Genomic DNA, 19419 nt, shown 5'->3' with positions numbered 1-19419 from the left:
TTGTTGGACATTGTAGAAGTAGAAATCATGACTGTAAAATGGGGTAAAGTTACACTGTATTTGTATGGGGAAGTTAGACAAGAACACCATGCTGTGTTGATGACAGGAGAAACCTATTAGTTAATAGCAGTCAGATTGCCAGAATCTTGTAAATTTCTGGGGTAGATAATCTTATCAAAATCCCTACAAAGAAGGTTTTCGTAAATTATGGCTACCTCACACTCATTCCTCTAAAAGCCATCTCTTTCTCTGCTTTTCAGGTTCCCCTGATCAGTCAAAAGCCAAAACTTTTTAATGATCCAGAGCTCCAAGGTGTAATGGTAGAGCTAAAAAGGCTGCTTAGTCACTTAGAGGTACTAGCATTACTGCTCCCAGTTAAAAACAAAAAAAGATAAACAGGCAGAGTATGCTTTGCAGTCATCTTTGGGAATGGATAAAAACTTTCGGGTCAGTGCCTGTTTTGGTGTAAATGCCTAAAACTGCGTGTCACTCCTGTATTTATCCTTTGCACCCAAACTTCAAAAAAAGTTCTGTTTCATTAGAAAGGAGCATTGAGCGAATAGAACATTTGGTTTATATATTGCTCCATGGTGGCTTATCATGCTTAGAGGCCAGTGTGCCATTTGGAAGTTCAAGGATAAAAATGTTAATTTTAACTGGAAAACCGTTTGGATTAAGGCCTGTTCAGAACAGGTTGTAAAGTTGCCTATGAAGGTAGCCGCTTATCTGCGAAAGGCTTTGCTGTTGATTTTACACCCACTCCCTTTACTGCACAACTTGTATCCACTGTCAGGTTTAAAACTATTGGGTTTTAAACTCGACTCGGAAAACTTGACCCCAAACATTCTTTGATTAAGAAGAAATGAAATTCTCGTTTTACCCAGAAGTGGTGATGCTGTCATCCCTCCAAATACAGTTAGTGGGGCTGGTGGACCCCCTTATAAGCTCTTCCCACGATCACAAAACATTAGAGGGCTTTAGAGAGGCGTGTTAGAGGCAAGGAAGTCCACAAAGGTATCTGGTAGCTTTGTCAGAAAGCATTTGGCAAGCTGTCCTGTGGTGGAGAGCTGGTGTGATGTTAACAAGGCCTTAGTTTTTGTTGGCACTCCCAGTGCCAGAAATTTTAGAAACAGATGCTTCAAAAATAGGCTGGGGGGGCTTCCGTGGTATATCAGAGTTTCAGTGGCGGCTGGAAACTGTCACATCTCTTTAGGCATAAACAAGCTGGAGCTCCTATCAGTCTGGAGAGCGCTCAAGAAACTTCAAATTGAGGAGGCTTTCAGGGTATGGGAACTAATGGACAGCAATTCAGTGGTGGTCTGTCTTGCCAAACTAGGGACTCGCTGGTCGGAATGGATTACATTACTAACCCTAAAGATTCTATTGCCAGTCCCGAGAAAGTAGTAGTGACTGTTCTGTCCTTGTCCAAAGGCTGGTTTGAAATGATGGCGCGCTCTCTCAATTTTTGTCAGATGGTGGGCACACAGGCTTCTTCTATGCTAGCAAAGTTTGTAGCTGTTATTCACCACCAGGGTTAGCAATGCTGAAGGCGGTAATATGTGCAGGACTCTGTTTTTAACTATTGTACTGTCATGTTAGAGGTTCTGGTGATAAACTCCTGTGTCCTATGTACACTACAGCATCCACTGCGTTGGTGGAGTTATTGCTTATGTTATGGTAGTGCCCAGAAGTGAGGTCACAGTTATGTTGGGCACTGCACATATATAAGTATATATGTTTTAATAATCATTTTATCTATTATGAAGTTGACTAGTGGCTGCATCTCTTCTTTACAAGATCTGGATTTAATTTTTTCTGCCAGCAGTGCCACTCACAAAACATGAGATACTTTATGTGGCTTGTGATCAAAGGAGCAGTAGGGTGAGATGTATTTTCAGTAGGGTGGAATATCATGATTGGTTTTTTTTTTAAAGATATACTACACCCCTACCCTGATATAGCGCTGTCTTCGGGAGCCAAAATTTCTTACTGCGTTATATCGAACTTGCTTTGATCCACCGGAGCGCACGGCCTGCCCCCCCCAACCCTCTCCCCCGGGCGCTGCTTTACCGCATTATATCCGAATTCGTGTTATATTGGGTCGCATTATATCGGGGTAGAGGTGTATAGTTAAAAATGAATTATTTGGAGGAAGTTCTATGGCCTGTGCTATACAGGAGGTCAGACTAGATTATCACAGTGGTCCCTTCTGGCCTTTGGATTTATGAATCTTGAAACCATTTCCCCCTTTTTCCACTAAGGTACAGAATTTGGGAGGGTTTTGAAGGATGAATTGAGTAGATGTGTCTCAGCACTCCTCTTCTCTCTCCCCTGTGTGGTCATGGTTATTTGGGAACCCAGATTGTTGTCTTTAACTGTATTTAGCAAAGCCCAAATCCAGTATGTCCACAATTTTTCAGCTATAATCATGTTTTGCAGGCACCAGAATACATAGCCCTGCATTGCAGACTCCTGGGCCAACTTACCAAAAGCTAAATGATTGTTTTTGCGATACATCTGCTTAGTTTTTCAGGATGTGAACTTGCAATGTAATGTTTCTGCAGGATGAGTCAAAATTCAACAGGACATTAATTCCTCTTGTAAACTAAAACTAAAGCATGGCTAGGAAACTGAATTTACTGTCAGGTTTTCTTTCATCCTAATGATACTTATCCAAAAGTCTTTGTATCCTCTTGTCTTTGTCACTACTTCAAACTAGCATACACCCACACCCTCCCTACAGAAAACATTTAAAAGAAAATCTAAAAATTGTGAAACTAACAGGAACTAACTAAAATCTAAATTGTGGAACTCCTGTTCAGCATCACTGCCTACCCACTTTGCTTTTGATTGCATTCAAATTTCCTATCACTTTTCTGTACACTGACTTTTATGATTCATCTCTTTGGGGGTGGAGATCTAATCTTCTGTCTGTAACGTGCCTATGCTGTCTGAGTGACTAATATGCTCTGTGCTATACATGCATTGTTTGCATTTTTCTGCATACAAGTTCACTTTTAAAAATAAGTTTCCATTGTAGCTAATATGCTGCAGTGGCACAGGACTGGGTTAGGAGAGCCAAGTCTATTCCTGGCTCTTTCACTGCCCTATGGTGTGTCATTGAGCAAGTCACTCCACCTGTACCTCAGTTTCCACATTTGTACAACAGATACACATAATCCTTATGTGTAAGATGTTTTGAGATTGTAAGGGAACTCAGCCAGGGCTCGTCCCTCAGCAGGGGAGTGGGGTACCACAATGCCTCATTACATTCTCTGCTGGGTTAGGGAATACCCAGTCTATGGCCCAGACTTTGAGGCTGGGCCGTGCAAGCAGTTCAGTATAAACCCAGGCCCTGGGTTAAGGCGGGGCAGCAAACCAACAGTCAAGGGCTCAGGCCCTCCGATAGGGACTGTCATAAATATAAAGGGAAGGGTAAACCCCTTTGAAATCCCTCCTGGCCAGGGGAAAGCTCCTCTCACCTGTAAAGGGTTAAGAAGCTAAAGGTAACCTCGCTGGCACCTGACCAAAATGACCAATGAGGGGACAAGATACTTTCAAAAGCTGGGAGGAGGGAGAGAAACAAAGGGTCTGTGTCTGTCTGCATGCTGCTTTTGCCAGGGACAGAACAGGAATGGAGTCTTAGAACTTTTAGTAAGTAATCTAGCTAGGTATGTGTTAGATTATGATTTCTTTAAATGGCTGAGAAAAGAATTGTGCTGAATAGAATAACTATTTCTGTCTGTGTATCTTTTTTGTAACTTAAGGTTTTGCCTAGAGGGGTTCTCTATGTTTTCTAATCTAATTACCCTGTAAGATATCTACCATCCTGATTTTACAGGGGGGATTTCTTCATTTCTATTTACTTCTATTTTCTATTAAAAGTCTTCTTGTAAAAGACTGAATGCTTTTTCATTGTTCTCAGATCCAAGGGTTTGGGTCTGTGGTCACCTATGCAAATTGGTGAGGCTTTTTATCCAACATTTCCCAGGAAAGGGGGGGGTGCAAGTGTTGGGAGGATTGTTCATTGTTCTTAAGATCCAAGGGTCTGGGTCTGTAGTCATCTAGGCAAATTGGTGAGGCTTTTTACCAAACCTTGTCCAGGAAGTGGGGTGCAGGGTTTTGGGAAGTATTTTGGGGGGAAAGACGCGTCCAAACAGCTCTTCCCCAGTAACCAGTATTAGTTTGGTGGTGGTAGCGGCCATTCCAAGGACCACGGGTGGAATACTTTGTACCTTGGGGAAGTTTTGACCTAAGCTGGTAAAGATAAGCTTAGGAGGTTTTTCATGCAGGTCCCCACATCTGTACCCTAGAGTTCAGAGTGGGGGAGGAACCTTGACATGGTGGCATAGTGGTGGGATTAACCTGAAATCATTTTGAGATCCAGTTGAGATTTTTTGAACTAGAAATACAGATTTTAAAAAGGAATTTTTTTTTCCTGTGGCTTTGAAGCAGCTTTGAAACTGAAAGCATCTTGGGTTTTCCCTGCTTTGTGGCCAAGCAGAGACAAAAGGGGATTATCTTGTGAATTGCAGGTTTTCTTTGCCTGGAGGCAGGGTACTTAACTCCTGCAGGGAAATTCACAGTCTTCCAACCCAGAGGTTTTTTTTTTTTCTTTTCTTCCTAAAAGTAAATAGGGGGTGTGTGTTCTACCCATTTGCTTTTTCTTTGGGCTGGGTAAGCAGGTTTCCAAGTAGTTTGGAGGTTTTTTGCTTTAAGTTGGGCCCAGAACAGAGACAAGGGAATTGTCTTTTTCTGTAGGCTGACAATCACTATCAGAGAATAGGTATTCTATTCCAGCACAGCAAAATTTTACAGCCAAGTTTTGTTTGTTTATTTCTAAACCTCGGGTGTAAAGTTAGTTAAAAACAGAGAGGTTAGAATGACCAAATCCTCAGCTCGACTACAGCTGGAATTAGCCAAATTTCAGGCTGAGGAAAGACAAAGGGAACATGAAAGACAGATAGAACTCATGCGGCTGAAGAAGGAACAAGAAAGGGAGGCAGAACAACACCAAGCGGCTGCTCACAGGAGAGCTATGGAAGCGAGGGACAAAGAACTGGAGGAGAAGGAAAAAGAGAGGAAGTATGTGGAGGAGATGGAGAAGATAAAGGCTCAGCAGAATATCCCAACAAACCCTAGTAATCCTTCTCCAAGTACCACTTCCCATCCCAGAAAGTTCCCCACCTACAAGGCAGGCGATGATACTGAGGCCTTCCTAGAAAACTTCGAAAGGGCCTGCCTTGGATACAACCTCTCTACTGACCAGTACATGGTAGAGCTGAGGCCGCAGCTCAGTGGACCCTTAGCTGAGGTGGCAGCTGAAATGCCTAAAGAACACATGAACAAGTATGAACTGTTTAAATCCAAGGCGAGAGTCAGAATGGGGATAACACCCGAGCAGTCTCGTCGGAGGTTCAGAGCCCTAAGGTGGAAACCAGACATGTCATTTACCCGACATGCCTACCACATTGTGAAACATTGGGATGCCTGGATATCAGGAGCAAGTGTTGAATCTCCAGTAAATTTGCCCTTCCTAATGCAAATGGAACAGTTCTTAGAGGGTGTTCCTGAGGAAATAGAAAGATACATCCTAGATGGGAAACCCAAAACTGTAATCGAGGCAGGAGAGATTGGAGCCAGATGGGTGGAGGTGGCAGAGAAGAAGAAAACTGGTCGCAGTTGGAGCGGAGACCAGAAGGGACCACCCCAGACCACACCCTATTACCGGGGGCCGCCCAAGGCCCCACCTACCTCCCAAAGAACCCTCCAGACCCCTTATCGTCCTGCCACCCCGTTCTCCAGCAACCCTCCTCGCCCCAGTGACCCGTCAGCTGGACGATGTTTTAAATGTAACGAGCTGGGGCATGTAAAGGCCAACTGCCCTAGGAACCCCAACAGATTACAGTTCATTGCACCGGAATCACACCAGAGATCCACAGGCCCAGATACCTCCCAGATACCCTTGGAGCGGAGGGAAACTGTGAGTGTGGGCGGGAAGAAGGTCACCGCGTGGAGGGACACCGGAGCACAAGTGTCAGCTATCCATGCTTCCTTAGTGGACCCCAATTTAATCAACCCAGAGATCCAAGTGACGATTCAACCCTTCAAGTCCAACTCTTTCAATTTGCCTACAGCCAAGTTGCCTGTCCAGTACAAGGGCTGGTCAGGAATGTGGACTTTTGCAGTCTATGATGATTATCCCATCCCCATGCTGTTGGGGGAAGACTTGGCCAATCATGTGAAGCAGGCCAAGAGGGTGGGAATGGTCACCCGCAGCCAGGCTAAACAAGCTGTGAGGCCTAGCTCTGTTCCGGAAACTTCTATCAGGACCCAGTCAGAGGTGATGGACCCGGACCCCAGGCCAATGTCTGCAACAGCAGTAGTGGATCCAGTCCCAGAGACCCAGACGGAACCAGTCCCAGAACCGGAACCAGCCGAACAACCAACACCAGACCCCGTGCCAGCACTGAATCCAGTACTTGCAACCTCAACACCAGAGGGCCCCACCGAACCTGAACTGGCAGCAGCCGATAACCCTACACAAGAGGCTCAGCCGGAGCCTGAATCCCAACCTAGTGCACCAGCGGAGAGCGGTTCACAGTCAACAGAAACAGCTCCATCCCCTATATCGCTTCCAGAGGGACCAAGCCTAGGTCCACAATCCAATGAGGAACTGATGTCCCCAGCATCAAGGGAACAGTTCCAGACCGAACAGGAAGCAGATGAAAGCCTCCAGAGAGCTTGGACGGCGGCACGGAGCAACCCACCGCCTCTCAGCTCTTCTAATCGATCCAGGTTTGTTGTAGAAAGAGGACTTTTATACAAGGAAACTCTTTCTGGTGGACACCAGGAAGACTGGCATCCTCAGAGACAGTTGGTAGTTCCAACTAAATACCGGGCCAAGCTCTTGAGCTTAGCCCACGATCACCCTAGTGGCCATGCTGGGGTGAACAGGACCAAAGACCGTTTGGGGGGGTCATTCCACTGGGAGGGAATGGGCAAGGATGTTTCTACCTATGTCCAGTCTTGTGAGGTGTGCCAAAGAGTGGGAAAACCCCAAGACCAGGTCAAAGCCCCTCTCCAGCCACTCCCCATCATTGAAGTTCCATTTCAGCGAGTAGCTGTGGATATTCTGGGTCCTTTTCCGAAAAAGACAGCCAGAGGAAAGCAGTACATACTGACTTTCATGGATTTTGCCACCCGATGGCCGGAAGCAGTAGCTCTAAGCAACACCAGGGCTAAAAGTGTATGCCAGGCACTAGCAGACATTTTTGCCAGGGTAGGTTGGCCCTCCGACATCCTCACAGATGCAGGGACTAATTTCCTGGCAGGAACTATGAAAAACCTTTGGGAAGCTCATGGGGTAAATCACTTGGTTGCCACTCCTTACCACCATCAAACAAATGGCATGGTGGAGAAGTTTAATGGAACTTTGGGGGCCATGATACGTAAATTCGTAAATGAGCACTCCAATGATTGGGACCTAGTGTTGCAGCAGTTGCTCTTTGCCTACAGAGCTGTACCACATCCCAGTTTAGGGTTTTCCCCATTCGAACTTGTATATGGCCGTGAGGTTAAGGGGCCATTGCAGTTGGTGAAGCAGCAATGGGAGGGATTTACACCTTCTCCAGGAACTAACATTCTGGACTTTGTAACCAACCTACAAAACACCCTCCGAACCTCTTTAGCCCTTGCTAAAGAAAACTTACAGGATGCTCAAAAAGAGCAAAAAGCCTGGTATGATAAACATGCCAGAGAGCGTTCCTTCAAAGTAGGAGACCAGGTCATGGTCTTAAGGGCGCTCCAGGCCCATAAAATGGAAGCATCGTGGGAAGGGCCATTCACGGTCCAGGAGCGCCTGGGAGCTGTTAATTATCTCATAGCATTCCCCACCTCCAACCGAAAGCCTAAGGTGTACCATATTAATTCTCTAAAGCCCTTTTATTCCAGAGAATTAAAGGTTTGTCAGTTTACAGCCCAGGGAGAAGATGATGCTGAGTGGCCTGAAGGTGTCTACTACGAAGGGAAATGTGCTGGTGGTGTGGAAGAGGTGAACCTCTCCATGACCCTTGGGCGTATGCAGCGACAGCAGATCCAGGAGCTGTGCACTAGCTACGCGCCAACGTTCTCAGCCACCCCAGGACTGACTGAACGGGCATACCACTCCATTGACACAGGTAATGCTCACCCAATTAGGGCCCAACCTTACCGGGTGTCTCCTCAAGCTAAAACTGCTATAGAACGGGAGATCCAGGATATGTTACAGATGGGTGTAATCCGCCCCTCTGAAAGTGCATGGGCATCTCCAGTGGTTCTAGTTCCCAAACCAGATGGGGAAATACGTTTTTGCGTGGACTACCGTAAGCTAAATGCTGTAACTCGCCCAGACAACTATCCAATGCCACGCACAGATGAACTGTTAGAGAAACTGGGACGGGCCCAGTTCATCTCTACCTTGGACTTAACAAAGGGGTACTGGCAGGTACCGCTAGATGAATCTGCCAAGGAAAGGTCAGCCTTCATCACACATCTCGGGCTGTATGAATTTAATGTACTCCCTTTCGGGCTGCGAAATGCACCCGCCACTTTCCAAAGACTTGTAGATGGTCTCCTAGCGGGATTAGGAGAATATGCAGTCGCCTACCTTGACGATGTGGCCATATTTTCGGATTCCTGGGTAGACCACCTGGAACATCTACAAAAAGTCCTTGAGCGCATAAGGGAGGCAGGACTAACTGTTAAGGCTAAGAAGTGTCAAATAGGCCTAAACAGAGTGACTTACCTTGGACACCAGGTGGGTCAAGGAACTATCAGCCCCCTACAGGCCAAAGTGGATGCTATCCAAAAGTGGCCTGTCCCAAAGTCAAAGAAACAGGTTCAATCCTTCTTAGGCTTGGCCGGTTATTACAGACGATTTGTACCGCACTACAGCCAAATCGCTGCCCCACTGACAGACCTAACCAAAAAGAAACAGCCAAATGCTGTTCAGTGGACCGGAAAGTGTCAGAAGGCCTTTAACAAGCTTAAAGCAACACTCATGTCTGACCCTGTACTAAGGGCCCCAGACTTTGACAAACCGTTCCTAGTAACCACAGATGCATCCGAGCGTGGTGTGGGAGCAGTTTTAATGCAAAAAGGACCTGATCAAGAATTCCACCCTGTAGTGTTTCTCAGCAAAAAACTGTCTGAGAGGGAAAGCAACTGGTCAGTCACTGAAAAAGAATGTTATGCCATTGTCTACGCTCTGGAAAAGCTACGCCCATATGTTTGGGGACGGCGTTTCCACCTGCAGACCGACCATGCTGCACTAAAATGGCTTCACACCGTCAAAGAAACTAACAAAAAACTTCTTCGGTGGAGTTTAGCTCTCCAAGATTTTGATTTCGACATCCAACACATCTCAGGAGCTTCTAACAAAGTGGCTGATGCACTCTCCCGTGAAAGTTTCCCAGAGTCAACTGGTTAAAATCGTCCTTGAGATGTGGAAAATATTGTTAGTCTTTATGTACTTGGTAGTATATTTAGAGATGCATGTGTCTTATTAACTCTGTTTTTCCTAGAGCTCCAGGAAGAAATCCCAGCGAGTGTTTCACCCTAGCTGAGATTTGGGGGGCGTGTCATAAATATAAAGGGAAGGGTAAACCCCTTTGAAATCCCTCCTGGCCAGGGGAAAGCTCCTCTCACCTGTAAAGGGTTAAGAAGCTAAAGGTAACCTCGCTGGCACCTGACCAAAATGACCAATGAGGGGACAAGATACTTTCAAAAGCTGGGAGGAGGGAGAGAAACAAAGGGTCTGTGTCTGTCTGCATGCTGCTTTTGCCAGGGACAGAACAGGAATGGAGTCTTAGAACTTTTAGTAAGTAATCTAGCTAGGTATGTGTTAGATTATGATTTCTTTAAATGGCTGAGAAAAGAATTGTGCTGAATAGAATAACTATTTCTGTCTGTGTATCTTTTTTGTAACTTAAGGTTTTGCCTAGAGGGGTTCTCTATGTTTTCTAATCTAATTACCCTGTAAGATATCTACCATCCTGATTTTACAGGGGGGATTTCTTCATTTCTATTTACTTCTATTTTCTATTAAAAGTCTTCTTGTAAAAGACTGAATGCTTTTTCATTGTTCTCAGATCCAAGGGTTTGGGTCTGTGGTCACCTATGCAAATTGGTGAGGCTTTTTATCCAACATTTCCCAGGAAAGGGGGGGGTGCAAGTGTTGGGAGGATTGTTCATTGTTCTTAAGATCCAAGGGTCTGGGTCTGTAGTCATCTAGGCAAATTGGTGAGGCTTTTTACCAAACCTTGTCCAGGAAGTGGGGTGCAGGGTTTTGGGAAGTATTTTGGGGGGAAAGACGCGTCCAAACAGCTCTTCCCCAGTAACCAGTATTAGTTTGGTGGTGGTAGCGGCCATTCCAAGGACCACGGGTGGAATACTTTGTACCTTGGGGAAGTTTTGACCTAAGCTGGTAAAGATAAGCTTAGGAGGTTTTTCATGCAGGTCCCCACATCTGTACCCTAGAGTTCAGAGTGGGGGAGGAACCTTGACAGGGACTGAGCAAATTGTTCACAGCAAACCCCAGGCTCCTAGCTTTAGCAACCAGGGGGAGGGGAAGATTGCTTACTGTGAGGTGGGTGGCAGGGGGGACGCAGGCCCACCCACTCCACTGCGTCCCAGCCCAGGGCCCTGGCAGTGGTCAAAGACCCGCTGCTGTGTCAGTGGGGGTCCTGGCCGCAACACACTGACATTGGCTCTGTCAGTGCTGCAGCCAGCCTAGGGTTGGCGGCCCCCAGGCTACTTCCAGACTCCCCCTCGTAGGGTACCTGGGTCAGGGCGGTGTCCTTGGAGGGTTCCCAGCACCATGGGTTCCTCTGGGTCGCCGGCGAGGGGTAGCTTGGCAGCTCCTCTGGGTCGCCAGCGAGGGGTAGGCTTGGCAGCTCCTCTGGGTCGCTGGCGAGGGGTAGGCTTGGCAGCTCCTCTGTGTATCGGTTAGCGTCAGACATTGGCCAGTCCAGCCAGTCCTCGGGTCGGCTGCGGCTTGCCGGGGTCTCCCAAACTGGAGCCAGGCCACAGGTGTCTGGCCTCTCCAGCTGCTGCTGCCCAACTGAGCTCCGGGGTTGGGCTTTTCTACTTCCTGTCCTGCGCCTTGATCTCTGGGGGGAGGGCACAGGATCCACTGGCTCCGCCCACTTTGGTGTCTGGGGAGGTTCTTCCCTTGGCGGGGTGGTGGGGTGGGTACCACACCGCCTCACTACAGAGATATGTGGAGGAAATGTGCTACTTTTGTATAAATAATTGAAAACTAATTGGAGCAAGGGCTAAAATGTGGGTACCCCACCTCCCTAACCATTGGGCTATAGAGAGATTCTCTCTCCCTCTGGATTAATAAATATTTACCTACTTATCCAAAGCATAATGGTTTCAGCAGATGAAATTTGAGAAAGAGACCCATCAAAGTAACCTGTAGCCCAGTGATCAGGGCATTCATCTTTTGACATTTCTAGGGAAAAAAAAAATTCCAGAGTGAAACAATTTGCTGACATCGACACGAATTCACGAAATGTTTTGGTTTACCAGATCTGCATTTTCTGGCAGAAAGAAGTTTCAGCTGAAAAATGCCTCCTAGCTCTATATAAGAGTCAAATATTATTTTTTTGCTGTGACACTAGTACTTGATTAAAGTAAAATTTACTGGGAATGCACTTTATTTCAGTTAATACTGTAGTGGTTCCTGGTAGCAATCAGTATGGCTGGGTTTCCACTTGCGTTCTGATATCCTGCTTTTCAGGCGAACTTAACTTTCTTAAATTCCTTCTGGAATGCTCATCCATGGTTTGTGTAATCCAAAAGGTGGATTTTTGTATAAGGTAACTATTAAAAAAAAATAGTAAAAATGAACTTCTCCTATCCTGATTAAAGTGATTTGGCCTTATGTAATTAAAAAAAAAAAAAAAGGCCAGCGTTTGCTAGAAATGTCAAAAGTCAAATTACTTTTTTTTTTTTTTAAATAAACTAGATTTCAAGTAGGTGTCACTCAGAAGATTTCTGCAGCAATATTAACTCTTCCACATTGCACATAGGAAACACTTCATATATTCCTTGGTACAAATACGTTTTAGTACATTAGTGTTGATGTATTTATACTATAAAATGTATAGAATGACTGGCAACCTTGTGGTAGAAAGATTAGATTAGATTAGTAAGGAAATTTGGTGGCATTGATGCTAGTTTCCTGTGATTCTATTAAAGATGAATAAAGTTCAGTTTTGCAGTGATACTTTTTACCGTTATTTAGTATGTTAGACAATATTTGACAAAGTGACTGAAGCCTACTTGCATGGACTGACTTCTGTAATTTTAGCTTTTATAGATTCCTGATACAATATTAGCATGGCTTACTAATGGGTTTTCTTGATTTTACCCAACACATGGTGAGAGGAGGGGGAGATTATTTGTGTGTCACTCATAAAAACATAATTATATACCCAGAAACAAATATTGCTCTTGTTTGACCCTGGAGTGGGCATTTTCAGAAGGGAATAAAATTGTTGTTTTTCAGTATTGAGCAAAATTATTGAACAGCATTTATTTACATATTTCCACTTGACCAGGAGGCCGCTCTTGAAATACTTATACATAAACAGCTATATATATTAATTTGGACATTAATCAAATGGTTTTTCATTTAGTTGCACTTAACTGTAAATCAGAAAGCAATAATCAACAGTTTTTTATCGTTTCCTACTACAAGTAATTATTGAATCATAAACTTTTTTCTCTTAAGCTTTTAAAAAGAGGAAGGTTTATACTGGGAGTAATTATTGAAGGGTAGGCAGTATGGCCATTAAACTGTTTTCACTAGTGTCAGAATAATAGTGTAAATTTGATTATTTTCATTGATCTTAAGTATAATAATTGGAAGCTGACCTACTGACCATCTTTAGATGCCTACTAGGACTAAGGGAATTGGATTCTCTGTTAAAAAGCCAGAAATAAAAACCTTTAAAACCGGCATGCGCTATTCTCTTCTTAAACCGTTACATAGTGACTTGAGAGTCTTTTTTGACGTTGATAGGATCAAATGTATGTGAAACATAAAGAAACAATAATGCCCTGGGTTACCCTACTAGCAGAAATAGCTAGGGAGGAGGATGTGGGGATAAAAAACTTCTTGAGAATTCTCTTATCCCACTGTTGATTTTCCTTGATATATTTCTGAAGGGAATCAGGAAGATATGAGAATGGGGACTGGCTTGGCACTTGTGGATTCTGTAGCCAGAGGAGTGGGCAAAATGCTGCATATGGATGCCCAGGGTCCCCATGCCACCTCTGGTTCCCTGATAGTACAGCTCCTATGCCCCAACGACATCTCTTAGACAGGGGGTTTCTTCCGACCTCAATGGTGTATAAAAGCTAAGCCCACATTCTGCCACCTCTTAAGTGTCAGTGGACTGCTGCTCTCGTCTGGGAGCTCCATGACAGTCCACTCATGTGCAAGAAGTTCCAGGGTCTATATTTATGGATGGGTTAGGGGAGTGTTGTCAAATGAAGTTTTATTAATTGGTACAGGCAAACCTTTAATATTTCCATTATATGTAAATGAATGAGCTGGTCAAAATTATTTTGCCAAATTTTTAGCATTTAAAAATATGATTTCAACAAAACCTAACAAAAATAAATTATTTTTGAAATTTTCATTCAGAATTGTGGAATAAAAATCCCACATTCACTTTTGCTCCGTCTTTTTTTCCAGTTGTGGGGAAAAAAGTGTGCGGGGACAGGTAAAGAGGGGAGAGTGGTCCCCCAACCCCACTTTCCTCTGCTGCTGCTAAAGTGAGAGAGAGAGAGATGGTGGCAGTGGGGAACTCAGAACTGAAAATTTGAAACTATATGTTTTAACAAATTGTTTAAAACATTTTTGTTTTGAATTCTTTGTGTGGGGGAGCGGTAAATGGTGGACAAAGCATCAAACTTTTGCAACCCTCCCAAAATTTGACCAACTCTAAAACTTTTACGTAATACAATAAAATGAGATAACATTCCATATGACTCATTTAAATACAGACATGTATTCGTGATAACCATGAACATCTTAAAATCAGGATCTAAAATTATGATATAAACAATGATTGATTCTCAGTGTTTTCTATATCAGGACCCCCTCCATGTTTTCCTGCCCATGTAGCTGGGACCGTCACATTTAATTATATGGGAATGTCAAGGTGGTGACACCCTGACACCTGTTTACAACTTGTAGGTTGAGAGCATGTATGTGAATAGATCCAGATTGTCCTCCTTACTATCAGTTTCCAAACTGTTAGAATTTTCTATTAATATTTTTTTTTGTTTGATACAGTTAGCTTCATTGTAGCTACTGAAGATCTTGTTCAATCACACATACTTTCAGGAATTTCAGTAAACTCTGTTATTTTGAAAGGGAACTTATTGAATTCGCATTTTTTTCCTCCTTGAAAGTTTTCTAGGACCTCTCTCTTCCTGCTTGAGGTCAAGTTCTTAGGACCAAGCAAGCACAATAGAACAAATTGGAGAGAGTCCAGGAGAGGGCAAAGAAAATGACTAGGGGGCTGGGACACATGACTTATGAGGAGAGGCTGAGGGAACTGGTCTTATTTAGTCTGCAGAAAAGAAGAGTGTGGGGGGGATTTGATAGCAGCCTTCAACTACCTGAAGTGGGGTTCCAAAGAGGATGGAGCTAGGCTGTTCTCAGTGGTGGCAGATGACAGAACAAGGAGCAATAGTCTCAAGTTGCAGTGCGGGAGGTCTAGGCTGGATATTAGGAAAAACTGTTTCACTAGGAGGGTGGTGAAGCACTGGAATGGGTTACCTAGGGAGGTGGTGGAATCTCCAACCTTAGAGCTTTTTAAGGCCTGGCTTAACAAAGCCCTGGCTGGGATGATTTAGTTGGGATTGGTCTTGCTTTAAGCAGTGGGTTGGACTAGGTGACCTCCTGAGGTCTCTTCCAATGCTAATCTTCTATTATTCTACTATCTTCTAATTTAATTTTGTGCAACCTCCTGCTTTGTACCCATGATCTGTAATTGTTTATAACAAGCATTAATAGAATTTTCAAGATTTTCAAGAGTAACCATCCAATTTTATTATTTCCAAAGTTTAACTGCAGCCAATACAGTGGTTACATTTAGTGCTGTAACTTTATTGAACTTTTCAGAGATGAGAGAACTAGGCTTGGGTTGGGACAGAGACAGATGCTCTGTCTTATTCCTTCCTCTTTAGCCATAGATTCTGATATCTGTTACTGAAGTGTATTGATTAAAATCCTCCCCCCAGCCACCAGCAAAAAAAAAAAATTGCATAATATAGCAAGGTATTAGGGAAGAAATCTTAACTTGGGAGGGCAGGGGGAGAAACAATCCTGATTTAATAGACTAATAAGATACCTTCAAAAAGCAAGAAAAGAAATATCTGTATCTGTATCCTACTAATAGGGAGCAGAGGGGCACTAATACCCACAAAATTGAAGAGGGGAAAACCTAGAACTTGGTAATAATTCCTCCTTTATTCCATCCCTCCTTTTTTCCCTCCCCTGATGTCACATAGAAGATTGGAGCTGCGATTCAGAAGCATCTCAGGAAATGCAGAATGGTTGCAGGGAACCTTATTTTCGCTGATTCTTGATATGTCCTGAAATGGGAGAGCAGTTGTAATCCTGGAACCACTTGGTTAGAGACCATTCTGTAGGATTTTAAACATTCTTTCTATTTTAATAATCGAAGATGCTGCTACTAACATGAATGTATTAATAAATTTAAGTCGACAGGGTCCCTCTAGCTATTCTCTATTGAAATAGCAGTTCTAACCTCCTCTAATTGGCATAAGGAAGTAATTTGCCCTGGTGACTTGTGTATTTTATATCTCATAATGAAACAGTGTTTTAGTTCTGAGTTAAATTGTGATTTTTCTTTTTCTTCCTTCGTAGGAGGCAGACTGTGGTCTTACATCAGTAAATTCTTAAACAGAAGCCCTGAAGAAAGCTTTGAAATCCATGAACTCAAAAGTTCTACTAAAATTCACCTGCAGCTGCCAACCCCTAGCCCTACAGAAATCAGCAGTAGTGTTGACTCCAAAGGAAGCAATGGGGGGAACATGCTGAGAGTTATACCTCTGAAGAGCAGCCTTACACCAAGTTCTCAAGATGAGAGTAGTAACCAGGAAGATGGCCAAGAAGGTTCTCCCAAATGGACAGATTCTGGGTCAAGTTCAGAAGAAGAATGCACTACTAGTTATTTAACATTATGCAATGAATATGGGCAAGAAAAAATTGATCCTGGCTCTTTAAATGAGGAACCTGTGCCGAAACCAGAGGGAGAAGATCTTAAAACCAAAGAGTTAGGATGCTTACAGGCACATACTTTAGTTGGCAATGATAGCCTCAGCTCTCAGATCACCTCTCGGGAGCTAAAGTTTTTCACTGAAGATGCTGACCCGGAAGTACTTAGTCCTACTAGGATATCAGACTCATTAAGTAAATCCAAGCACAGCCCTATGGAATTCTTCAGAATAGACAGTAAAGACAGCACCAGTGAACTTCTGGGGCTTGATTTTGGAGATAAATTGTATAGCTTAAAATCAGAATCTTTAAAGCCATTTTTTTCTGCACCTGATCATGACAGGAGCCTTGAAACAATGGAAAGAAAGGTGGGCTTTAGAGCCCAGGACACAATAAGCCGGGGTTCCAATGACTCTGTGCCGGTAATTTCTTTTAAGGATGCTGCTTTTGATGATGTAAGTAGTGCTGATGAAGGAAGGCCCGATCTTCTGATAAATTTACCTGGTGTCTCTGAGAAACTGGAAGAAGTGCCGGTGGTTAGGCCAAAAAAGTTTACAAAGACTGATGTAAACATCTTGGAAAGCAAACTGTTAGAAACCCCTGATGTCTTACAATTAAATAATAGTACAGAGCAATGCAAAGCACTTGATCAAAAGTTAAATCATGTGGTACCAGAACTGGGCCATCCTTCTAGCAAGGAATCAGAAGGACAATATGATGTCACTCAGGAAATTGTCAGGACGCTATTTACATCTGACACTGACCTGGCTAGTTCAGAAGATGTGGCTCAGTTTCAAGGACTCGGAGTAATTTCTTCCTCATCATTAAATGCAACAAGCACAGAAGAAAATTTCTTATTTATTTCTAACCCACTTTCAGGTGCTAAAGAATATAGTTTAGATGGAGGCATTGTAAGAAATCAAGCAGTGTTGCTATTTTCTGATCAAACGGAAGACTTTGGTAAAGAGAAAACAAACCCTGCTGTCTTACCAAAAGCAGAAAGCAAAGAGTCAGCAGTGGAGGGCAAGAGTGAAATAGCACTAGAAGGAGAGAAGGAGATACATCAAATTTTTCAGGACCTTGACAAAAGACTAGCACTAACCTCCAGATTTTACATCCCAGAGGGTTGCATTCAAAGATGGGCAGCTGAAATGGTTGTAGCTCTTGATGCTTTACATAGAGAAGGAATTGTGTGCCGCGATTTGAACCCAAACAACATCTTATTGAATGATAGAGGTCAGGAACTTTTGCAAATGCATTTCTTTTTATTCGCTGTTGCTTCCAATTAACTGGGTAGGCGTTTTATCTTGTAATTAGTATCTTCATTTCCTGTCTAGAGCTTCATTATCAGTGCAGCAAATTCACCCCCAGTAATAGCTTCTAGTACTTAATGATGCCATTATTCTTAATGATACTGTTTTTAGCTACAAAAGGAGTAATTACAGTTCACTTCTGTAGAAAATGGAAGGGAAAAATGTTTTGATTTCTCCTGTCGTTTTGTTTTTAGGACACATTCAGCTAACGTATTTTAGCAGGTGGAGTGAGGTTGAAGATTCCTGTGACAACGATGCCATGGAGAGAATGTACTGTGCCCCAGGTTAGAGCAATCACCTAAAATGTTTCACTTGGAAAACAGATCAGCAGTTTTCATTTTCTCAGGGAGCCTATATAACATACTTCTCTTTGGTACCTCAAGTTCATGCAATATCTGATTAGGATTTTTTCTGACTATCATAGAATCTGAGAGAGCTGGTAACTATACCACTGTTCAACTGACCTGTAGTTTGATGTGTTATGTAGCTCCTCTATAAAAGGTTACTGCACTGAACTTCTTGTTTTTTAGGAAACATTTTGTTTTCCTTAGGATATTTCCAGTTTCAGTGAGGGCATGCCTGATCCCTGAAAAGAGCAATTAAAGAAAAAAGAGCAGTTCAGACTGAAGATGCCACAAAAAGATTTTAAAAATACAAACTTAACAAATGTACAATAATAAGAGAAACATAAATCTTACAACAGCTTTAAATATAAAACTGTAATAAACATACAAATATGTGAGGCACCTATGATGAGCAAAACTGGAAATAATTTAGAGATAGGTATGTTTTCTTAGAACCATTTCTATTAAACCCAATGGGATAAAATATGCATCTTAGCTTTTCTGGTAAATGCTGTGCTTCAACCTGAAAACTGCTAATTTTATGTAGTGGTCAAGTGGTAATGCCTGGCAAAAATGAGATGGCTAAATAGTTTCACGTATGAAATTTTGAAAACAAGAGGTTATAAACTAGCTTAGAAACATACAACAAAAACTTCAAATTATTTTAGTGGCTGAGATTTTTCATTTGTGAGTTCTGTCCACAGATGAACTGTTTGGGAAGTTTGAGCAAAATCTATTCAACTGACTCTTTGTGAAGGGGAAAACTTCCTTGCTTTAAAATTTAGAATGCCCTGTACACTTCCTGCTGAATTCACACACAGGTTGAACTTTGAAACTTGGCATGCAGGTGGTCCATAACTAAGGCATGTACATAGTCAGTGACCACGCTTGATAAAGATTGGTTGAATAATAGCTTATAAACAATTTAAAAGATGGCTTCAGAACTTAGCATTGAGCACCACTTCATTCTGTGAGTTAGTCCCCTTAAAATCAAATGGAGTAAGGGGCTACACAGTGTGAATAGACAGTAGAATATGGTCCATTGGCAGCTGCTAAAACTTGAATTCGGACCCCCCACTGTGACATTGCACTTTGTCTCTGCCCAACCTGACTTGCACTGAAGGTGGTGCTGGGCCAGTTTACAGGAAGAAGATTATGAATGTCTCTGAATCACAGCCAGATACTTCTTTATATTTTCAGACAACACAAAACACCTCACTACCTTAATCTCAGGAACAGGAAAACCTCCAGATCTCTGGTGCCAATTGGGGTTGCTGTGGGAGGGGGCAAATGCCTCCTCTGAAGGTTTTTGCACTTGGTCAAAGTTCCATAGGCCACGGAGCTGGGGCGGGGGGGCTTTCCTGAGCACTTTTAAGCACTGGTCTCGTGCTAAATCAGTCTGGCTACTGCCAGAGTAGCCTGGAACATTGGTTTGGCTGCATGGTTCCAATGCCGC

At 43.3% G+C, this 19419-nt stretch overlaps 1 protein-coding gene across 3 annotated transcripts in view; it reads left to right on the top strand.

The window, feature by feature from the left end:
- RPS6KC1 (ribosomal protein S6 kinase C1) overlaps nt 1-19419 on the top strand; it is a 114368-nt gene that overhangs the window by 77329 nt on the left and 17620 nt on the right. For all 3 annotated transcript variants that reach the window (XM_077813758.1, XM_077813759.1, XM_077813760.1), the window contains 2 exons: nt 15956-17542; nt 17814-17903. In XM_077813758.1, coding sequence (XP_077669884.1) covers nt 15956-17542; nt 17814-17903 — 1677 coding nt within the window. The remainder of the gene's footprint in view (nt 1-15955; nt 17543-17813; nt 17904-19419) is intronic.

The sequence above is a fragment of the Eretmochelys imbricata genome, chromosome 3 (genome assembly GCF_965152235.1).
Source record: "Eretmochelys imbricata isolate rEreImb1 chromosome 3, rEreImb1.hap1, whole genome shotgun sequence".
In the NCBI taxonomy this organism is placed as follows: Eukaryota; Metazoa; Chordata; order Testudines; family Cheloniidae; genus Eretmochelys; species Eretmochelys imbricata.
This window is presented reverse-complemented; position numbering and strand designations above follow the sequence as displayed.